Source organism: Bidens hawaiensis, unplaced genomic scaffold, assembly GCF_021521415.1.
Source record: "Bidens hawaiensis isolate Kalapana, Puna unplaced genomic scaffold, B.hawaiensis_p1.1 tig00032749_1, whole genome shotgun sequence".
Lineage (NCBI taxonomy): Eukaryota > Viridiplantae > Streptophyta > Magnoliopsida > Asterales > Asteraceae > Bidens > Bidens hawaiensis.
The window spans coordinates 105,798-116,092 of NW_027495585.1; the positions used below are offsets into that span (position 1 = coordinate 105,798).

General features: G+C 33.0%; 1 protein-coding gene across 1 annotated transcript; it reads right to left on the bottom strand.

Moving 5' to 3' along the window:
- Nucleotides 1-3,921: 3,921 nt before the first annotated feature.
- Nucleotides 3,922-8,867, bottom strand: LOC143583988 (uncharacterized). The gene is made up of 8 exons (XM_077066148.1): nucleotides 8,505-8,867; nucleotides 7,420-7,601; nucleotides 6,642-6,926; nucleotides 5,945-6,003; nucleotides 5,828-5,864; nucleotides 5,682-5,753; nucleotides 4,927-5,254; nucleotides 3,922-4,461 (listed from the first exon to the last, which is right to left on the bottom strand). Exons 1-8 carry the CDS (start codon nucleotides 8,820-8,822, stop codon nucleotides 4,084-4,086), a joined length of 1,659 nt encoding a protein of 552 aa, XP_076922263.1. The 5' UTR covers nucleotides 8,823-8,867; the 3' UTR covers nucleotides 3,922-4,083.
- Between the last annotated feature and the right edge of the window lie 1,428 nt (nucleotides 8,868-10,295).

Genomic DNA, 10,295 nt, shown 5'->3' on the forward strand with positions numbered 1-10,295 from the left:
CCTACGTTAGCAACATAACGCATCGTCAACACAGATTCCGGCCACGTGTCGTTATCCTATTTGTTTCAGTAACGTATCGTCGATGTTCGCTATCATGTCATCGGCGACGAGATACCAAAGGGACAAAATTGAAAACTTAAATTAATGAGGATAAACTTGGAAACACATTCTATGAATGAGTCATTTTGAAAATTTTCCCTTAAATTAAATATGTCTTTAGATACGTGTATTATGGGGTGATATATGAAAAGAGCGTGAGTAGTGAAAAAAGTATGGTTTAGTAACTATTTATTGGAAATATTATAAATCAGGATGTTATTTTTGTTTGATGAAGATAAACATTGAAGTATATAGTTGCTTGTAAAGTGTGGATAGAAAGAGCATATAAGTTGGTGATTTTTTTAGTCAGAGGATCAATGAAAACTCACAAAATAAATCCTATGGCTAACGTAAGAGCAGCTAAAATTGTAGTGTTTTTAGTAGGGATGAGATTGATAATGTACATGTATTTTGTATGCTGTATTTGAAAGTGCATGTATCAAAAATCGGTAAATTCGGGCACCCATACTGTTTTAGTCAAAAACTAACGAAGCAATAATTGAACAAATTCGTTAAGTGAGGTAGAGTGTTATTCAACAATATGGTAAGTAAATGCGGTAAAAGTAAGGGTGAACACAGCGATATAGCGAAGAAAAGTCGTAGAATCTGGTGAGGATCCTCTAAAAAACCTCGGGATGGAAAAATTATCCCCTGCCTCAATTTATTAATGAAGAAAGATGGGTAAAACTCGAGAATCGAATAAGAACAAATGCTAAGTACAAATGTCTCAGTTTTGAGTAAAGAGAGGGTTGTGTGTTCTAGAATATTCTCATCGACCTCATTATATAGGAAATACAAATAACAAACTATGATATAAACTCGAAAACCCTAACAATGTGACCGTTACACAATTTATTCTTCACTCCCATGTGCAACTCAACTAAGCCTCTGAATTATCTGCAAGAATCAGTCTACTAGCCAGTCCAGGTTATTAACAAGTAACCTTCAAGCTGATTAGTTTAAATAAAATGAGATTCAGGATTCCGAACCTGCTAAGAATCTCAGATGCCAAGATATCGTGCAAGATACCGGTGAGGATCCCAGTCGAGAAATTGACCAACAACACATACCCGTACCCGAATTTTATGGTATAGGTACCAGTACCGGTATGGGTACGAGTACAAGTACGGGTACTTTAGGTACAATGTTCACTTTTCTACTACTTTTTTCTTCTTTTAAAAAAATTATCCGCTAAACTTGGTATCGATACTGGTACGGTATCGATAATCAGGAGAAGGAGGACAAAAAAGAAGATTGGTTTTATTGGAACTCTTACTACTTAATATTTTGATTATTAATGGCTTTGAAAATCCCATTTGTAACCTTGAGGATATCCAAATAAAAACACAGTTAGAATTATGAGTTTTGAAATCCTAATAAAAACCCCTATACATTTCTAAGGGTACCGAGTACCCGTAATACCCGTTCATGTACCCATACATATACACGTACCTAGAATCAGTAAATATGGTACTCGTACCCATACTTAATAGACGGGCACGACTATAGGAAATGTTGCAAAAATCCTGACTAGGTACCGATTATTCCTCGATTAATCGCTAATCCCCACTTCACTAATTAATGTTGGGAATTAATTGGTCAATGATCAAATCCGGCTGTAATAGGCGGTTTCCGGCGAGATTCTGGCCAAAATCAGCAGTTTCTGGCGAGATTCCAACTAAAATCAAGAGTTTTCCGCGAGATTTCAGTCAATTACCGACCAAAATGTGTTTGTGTATGTATAAATTTTGAATATTACCTATAAAAATGTGTGTATGTATATATAAAACTGAAAATTATACATTAAAGTCCGATCTAATTAATCCTGATTAATTCCGATGAACCGTTAATCCCTACCTCACCGCCCGACTAGCGAGTTTTACAACAGTGGCTACAGCCTACAGATACGGATACGGGTACAACTATGGAGATTAGAAAAAAAAAAAAACTCATCCCTAATATTGAGTGTTTGAACTCTTCAAATTTTTTGGTTTGAATCCGTCTTTAAAATGATATCAGTGATTTAATAGTATATAAAACGTTAAATTATCAACCATACCACCAAATGGTCCAAGTTGGCTTAATCAACCAATATGTTTGAAAGTTCCCGTTGGTTACACTGTTTACTTATGAAATCGTAAGATACTTAACGATATGTTTTTAATTGGTTTAAACTACAAATTAAAAAATACTATCTTGTTTTTAAAAACTACAAATTAAAAATACTATTTTGTTTTTAAAATCTAAATCCATATTATTATACCCAAATATTTTTTTATTATATCATATTCTTATCACCTCATGTAACATTATTCAAATCAAAACTGACTTTACAATTTTATTAGTTTTTATCCCTCGTATTACGGAGGTTGTTTTATATTGTTTATTCTAATATTCATTTATTTTTTCAATTTATATTTTTTATTGTATGAAAGTTAATAATATACTTATAGTTTGATTATAAATTGTTTCACAAATATATGAGATGTTATAACCTGGTTTAAAAGCTATATGGTTTTGATGAAACCCAATAGCCGTTTATTTTTTTTACTATAAAATTAGTTTTTTAATTATAAATAATATTTATGAAAGTTAATTATACTTATAGTTTGATGAGACTCAAGACCCGTTTATTTTTTTTACTATCAAATTGGGTTTTTAATGTAAATAATATATATACATATATATCTCTTTTAAAAGAAATAAGATATTAGTTTTTATTATATCCTATTTTATAGGATTTTTACATTAATAATTTGGTGAGAATAATTTTTAATTTAATGAGATGTTATAACCCGTTTAAGAAATATCTGGTTTGGTAAGACTCATACCCATGAATTCGGGTCAAATGCATGAGAAGCCTCCATTTGAAAATCAAGCAAATCTGGTGACTCCAAAAAAGGGGGGAGCGACCACATCGCGACACATAAGATTTTTATGTCTTCGTTTATATATATTATTATAGATTGTTAAATAACTCATCTTGTTTATTAAAAACTAGATAAATTTAAGTAGTTTCGCAAACATTTAATATTTATACTTTATAAACGTCATAATCACATAATATCTGAGCCATAATCTCAAACACCACGTAGTAAAGTTGAATTTCCTTAACAGACGCTAAGTTCTTCGTGTTAGTTAATTTAGTCAATAGATTAAGATAATAATTAACTCAAAACTCCAAAAACTTCAATATTAGTTGATCACCGTCATATATAACTTTCTAAATGATAAAATACTAGTAGATTCATTTATCATTTAAAAATAAAAAGTTCATACTAATTTTACAGTGTAAAATATACCTGAATTCTTTACAAGTAGTCTAATTAAATTTCAATTTCTCAGCGCATTATTTACTAAAATTAAATGCAACTTTTGGTTTTGGCCTAACCGCGAGCAAGAGTGGTTACCGAAATTTTGTCACAAAAAGCGTAAAAACAACTAATTTGTAGTTTAAAAAGAAATCTTCCTACATTAAGATAGATAAGTAGAAAGAAAACATCCGATTGGTTTAAATAAAGAATAGTAAATATATATAATCGGGTTAAGAAGATGGTAAAATTGGTAATATTAACTACTTCACTATGTTATCAAGGTGTTTTGGTTGAGTGATTTGAGGGTTTGAGTTTGATAATATATTACTTACGGGTATGCATTAATGGGTAGACATGTACATGCCACAGAACAATTTTACTACATATAGCAATACGTTGCGTTTTACAAGATCGTGTGTCAACTTTACGCGTGATCATTTAAGGATTTAACAACTAAAGATGAAAAGTACCTTTTAAAAGACACAAATCTAAAGGTCAAACAAAAGAATTAGATTCACGTAACATTGTTAGCATAAATGACTCTTTTGGTCTCACATATTAAATGATACATGAAATGAATTTACATATCTTTAAAATACTTTTTTTGGCTTCACATATTAAACAATACATAGGCAAATGTTAGCACAAGATTCAGATTCGTATTTTACTTTCATGGTCGATGAATTGCAGCCGGACTTGGTGAATACTCAAGCACAAGTTTGGTGTATAATCTCCGATGCCTCTTCTCACGTGCATACAACACCCACAACACCAACGAAAGCATGACTGCAGCCGAGACCATGGCTAGACCAATGTACACCCATTCACTGAACCGGTTCAAGTCAGGACAATGGTCCTTGTGAATTTTAGTAAAAGTCTCTCTAACAAAGCTACAATCCAGTAACCCTGTCAGAAACAGGCTATATTCGGCCAACCCATCGCTCACATTCACTGCAACCGACATTTCTTGATACATCTTTGGAGTCAACCGCCCGGTGGTTGTACAAGTATCATTTTTAGAAACTTGACAAATATAGTTCCTCCATACCTACACATAATGCATCAAAATTTAAGTCCTTGAGTGATAGATATTTTACTTTTAGTGACACCTTTCAAGGTGCACTAAATGACATTTTTCTTGAAGTGGGGATCTATACATACCAAATGGGCTAGAAGGTCATAAAAAGGCTGTAAACATGATAATCGAGTTGGTGAGCTATAAAAAATGGGTTAAACGTGTTAGTGGGCCAACCTGTTAATCTAAACAGGTTGGGCGGGTCAACGTGTTTAACTAAATGGATTAAACAGGTCAAGATGGATACAATCCATTTAATTAAACATGTCAATCTAGACATAACTTGTTCAACTAAATGGGTCAACCCAAACACGACCCATTTAGTTAAACGGGTCAACCCAAACACGAACCATTTTTTGAACTGGTTAGATATGCCAACCCAAAACCTGATTATATTCGTGTCCTATCGGAAATTTCCACTCATAATTAATTTGTTACCTTAGTGGCGTTGTTGAATTGGAGTTCACCGGGTTGACATGCTCGATCCGTTTTGTTAGCCGTTAACGGGTTACATAGAGTGGGGACCAACGGGCCGGATTGATTGTAATTAAGAGAACGAGGAAATGATGGTCGCGGATTAATGTTGGATATGTTGCTAATGATGAAATTAATCATTTCCACTAACTGATATTCGACATCTTTGCTTTGAGACATGGTTTCTTGAGCCGTTGCATTATCCACACATGGAAGTATATCGTCTAATGCTGTATGGGCCGTTGGGTTTTCAACCCACTCGTTCATTGCAACACAAGTGTCTCCCACAATACTACAATGGTCATACCAATTAAGTAACGGGTCAAAACAGGTTCAAGTTTTAAGTGAATTATTTTTTAGCATAGGTTGAAACGGGTCAAGCCGAGTAGTGTTGAATCGATATATTAGTTATGATTAGGATAAAAAATATTATCATAGTAATAAACAAAATTTTTTAATAAATATTTCTTTTCGATCCAAATTTTAGAACGGGTCAAAACAGACGGGTCGGGCTTGTGACCCAAAAAACATTGCTTTTCATATTCTTTATTTTTTTAACTAGAAATCGATTTAGTATGATAATAATAAACTGAATCTTTGAACAATTTACAAGGTTGTGTGAACTAAAATAAGACTGATTTTTTTATTTTAACCCGTTTAGATAACGGGTTGAAACTAACAATGCTAGATATACTTTAAAAGATGAGACATTAACATACTTGTGGAGTGCAAGAAACATGCCACATAATATCAATGTAGCTGTGACGAGTATCGAACCAAGAATCACCAAGCTGCAACGGAGATTTGATCAAGAAAACCAATAAAGATAAGATCTTGACTAAAGAAACTAATCATGATCACTTACATGTATACAAGAAACTGTAACCCGAGCATGGAGAACACTACAAGAATTTAAGAAAGTGAGTATTTAAAACAAAATTTTCAACTTTGACAGCAATAAAGTTTGGATCTTTATGCTTACAAAAACCAAGAAGAGCTACAAGAAGCATAACCGCAGCAATGATTATAAGAGCAAGCCTTCTGCAAAAGACAACATTGTATTCTTGTGTGTTAATCGTGTCAGGTTGGTGAGTTAACGGGTTGAAATGTTCAACCAGAACATGACCAACATTTTTTTTGTGTCAAAAACATCAACTCTTGCCCGCACACACTTAAAAAACTTGTAATCTGAACACAACCCCTTTAATCCAATTATCACATTACCCCGTTTAACCCATTTATCTAAACGTTTCGAATGGGCTGGCGGGTTGATGGGTATGATCAAGATGTAAACGTGCTAATCGGATTGATGGGTATGGGACTATGGGTTGTAAAACATGGATTAAACAAGTTGATGAGTCGACCTAGGTTAAACCGGTCAACCCGGACACAACCTGCTTAAATAAGCAAATCAACCCAAACACGACCCCTGTAAATAAACAAGTCAACCCGACCACCTTTTTAAAAATAAACAGTCAACACAACCAAGTTTAAATAAAGAGGTCAACCCTAAGACGACTTGTTTATATACATTGGTCAACCCGAACACAATCAGTTTAAATAAATAGGTCAACCCAAACTTGACCCATTTTTTAAACGGGTTAGATATGCCAACCCAAAATATGATTATTTTCATGTGGTGTCGAAAATTGCCACCCATAAATTTTGTATTCACTTACACATCCTTCAAAACATGTTTGATATCTTTCTCATTCTTTCGGGTCTCAAACTGGAGGTTCGATGCAGCATCGTTGATCTTTTTATGAACTCTATCGATGTCGGTTTTGACATTTGAAGGTAAAGAAACTTGATCTATTTCAATATCTTTTGCTGTAGAAAGAATAGAGGACACATTTTTGAGGTTGTAAACCGTATCATTGGATTGACTCACGACATAGTCCAACGTGTCTGTCGTGCTCTTGTGGAACTTCCCTTGACCCGTGTACAACACGACACATCCAACACTGGAATAAAAATCACACAACCAATTAGTGGCGTTCACAAAACCGAAAAAACCAAACTGTAGCCAAAACAACCAATGTAACTAATCCGAAATATCCAAGCTATATATAAAACAACATATGGGTTTTTTTTTATCATTTATGTTATTTTAAAAACCGATTTTTCAGTTCACTTTTGGTTTTGCAATCAACAGAAAACCGAAAAAACTAATTTTGAAGTAATTTATAAAAAACAATAAATGGTGTCCGAAAAAAAATAGATCCAAAGGTGTAATAATCAATTAATTATTAATTAACAGAAAAACTAGGGTCAAAGTTTCAGGTCCGAATTCATTATTTTGAATGTTTTTATTGGGCCCCAAATTTTGGGCCCAAATGGTAAAACTAAAAACCTGAAACCGAAACAAAACCGAACGGTTTTTAAAAGCCTATAAACAGAAATTTCAGTTTTTGAATCGGTTTGAATCCGATAGCGAATTTGTAAATGGTATCTCACATGGCGGAAATGGTGAAGAGGGAAAGAAGACAAAGACAAAACGCGTATATGGTTTTGGAATAATGATAATGGTTTCTCCTGCAGCAGCAGTAGCAGCAACATATTAGGAGCAAGGCTGCAGCGGATACAACGGACCAGATCACAGCAATAGCAAACAGGGGGGCAGCAGTAAAGGATACTGACTGTAAAAACCGAAAGTAATTAAGTAAAGGTAGTTAAATAATCATAATCATAAACTTTAAACTAAAGTTAATATATTCCAAGTCAAACAATCTTAAATGCATTCATAACTTTTGTTTATACTTTATACAAAGGAATTAAGATACCAAATGACTTGCTTGAACGTGGAGGGATATCATTATTTATCAGAGTCAAAGATTAGAATATATTAATACAGAGTCAAATTTGATATTTAATTATGTTTCTTTTTTTTTTCTTTTTAATCTTTTTTAATAATGGATTTAAGAGTTTGCAGACTCAGACTAGTTAAAACAGAGGGAAACAAGCTAGAAAATACCTAAACATTAAAATGCCATAACTTGCGCTACAAGTGGAGTTACGGGTCACATAAGTAGCAAATGGAATGGTCTTGACGAGCCATATCATACGGCAAACACCGTAGACAGAAATTCTAACATTTAGCATTGAAAACTTTCCCTCTTTCCTTTCTAGTCTTAATTCTTAAACATGTAAATCACTGATTGACATCATTTTAGTCCTTAAATTCTAGTATTTAATTGCCATTTTGTCATATCAAAACTTTGGCATAAAACCCCCTATAAAAAGGACCACTGTAAATATTTTATGTTTTTGTCATCGGGTATTCAATCAGTTTTCTTCGAGAAGTTAATTATGTCTATTATGTTTTGTGTTCCAATGTCACAAATATCATGCTAACCAACAAACAAGAATAATAGAAGTAGATCAAATGCACTCGTCAACCCTCACCCCTTGAAAGTTATATTATAACATTTTTAAGGAATTACATTACGAATACTTTGGTGCATTAATGTACACATTTGAAGTTTTGATGAAATTAAGGAACCTATTTCAATATTTAAGCAAAAAATCAAGTATAGACTTACAAAAATATAATGCTCGTCACTAATATTCCATCCACCGGTGTAGTATTTGAAATCATTGCTCGGGTCTTTCCTTCGTGTTCTCTTATCCGCCAAAATCAAAGACGAATTGTCACCATTCGCCGACGTTTCAAGCAGCATCCGTTCAACTCCCCGATGAACATCCCCGAACCCGCCATTAATCACCCCTACGCAAGTAAAATAAGTTACAAACACATTATGGAAATTACGGACAATACATGCATGAACATGAGAAGAAAAAAAAGACATTAAGACCTGAAGATAGTTTCGCATGAGGATGAAGAACATGTGAAACTCCATGAGTTAACAACGTAAAGAAGATGGGTAGGAGAAGAAACAAGAGTGGTTTTGGAGAAACCATGATGGTGTTTGATTTGAAACAAACAAACAAACAAACAAAGGTTGGCTTGGCTGGGTGAGTGGGTATCTTAATGTTGTTGTTAATGATGAGGTGGATGAAACAGCGTAGAAATGTTCGCATAGTTTAATGTTTATGGCCGACCCTTGCTATGGTTGACTCGGGTGGAAGGATCGATCAACCCAAGAGTTAAAAAAAAATCAATGTACTATATATATAGATGCGAGTTGCCGACTATATATCATATGATTCTTCAATTGTATTTAACCCAATCAATGATAACGATGCTTAAAGGTTAAAATTTGTTAAAATAGTTCTAACTTCTTAACATAAGACTATTTGTAGTAGACCGTTTCAGGATTAGAAAACAGTCAAAAATGTTCGGGAACACCGCCCTGACCGTTGTGTACACAATGGTGTGGTGGGGTGACTTGGTCTAAGTAAGGGTCAAAACTAAGGACCAAAACTATAAATTACACAAAGACGCAATCAGTGATTGTAGGAATATTTTACCATTGCATACATAACTTTTCATAAAATGTTCATTGTTTACTAGGACCCCACGGTAAAGTGTTATAACTACACATTGCTTAATACATGATATTTTGTTAGAATTAGGATTATTTTATACTAATAGCTATTTAAAAATCACCACAGTAAGGTTGTAATAATAATAATAATAATAATAATAATAAGTTTTGATTTATATTATTATATAAAATTACAGGTATGAAAATACCAATGCATTAAATAAGTAAAATCTTTATTTATATCTTATATATGAAAAAATGTATTATATATGCTAACGATTTGAAAAAAATATATATATTTCAAAATATGTAAAAATTAATGTATGGTTGGGTTTCATAGATTATATAAATTATATTTAATATAATTTCACTCACATTACTTTATTGAGAAAAAATGTTACATAATTGGATTTTTTTTCAAAGTTCTTAAAATAAACCATTATTTAAAATAAATGTGTTTTATTAGTATCATTATTATTTTTATTATAGATGTATTATTATTATTATTATATAAAGAGTGTATTTAATAGCACATATATTCGAAAAAAATGATGAGATTTTTATATTATACAGCATAATACAAAAAAAACACTATAAAAATAGCTTTAGAAGTTTGTACTTCGTAAGTTCGTAGGCTTTAGAAGATACTCTCAACTGGGCTTGAGCTAGCGGTTTAGGTCCAATCCAGGTTTGTCCACTAGAGTTGACTTGACCATATCACTCTCTATAAAAGAAAAGGCCCGATGAAGATACTCTCAATTGGGCTTGAGCTAGCGGTTTAGGTCCAATACAGGATTGTGTGAGTGTCCACTAGAATTGACTTGACCATGTCACTCTCTACAAAGAAGCCCTCGGTTTTGTCAACCAAACCAAAAGTCCGAAACT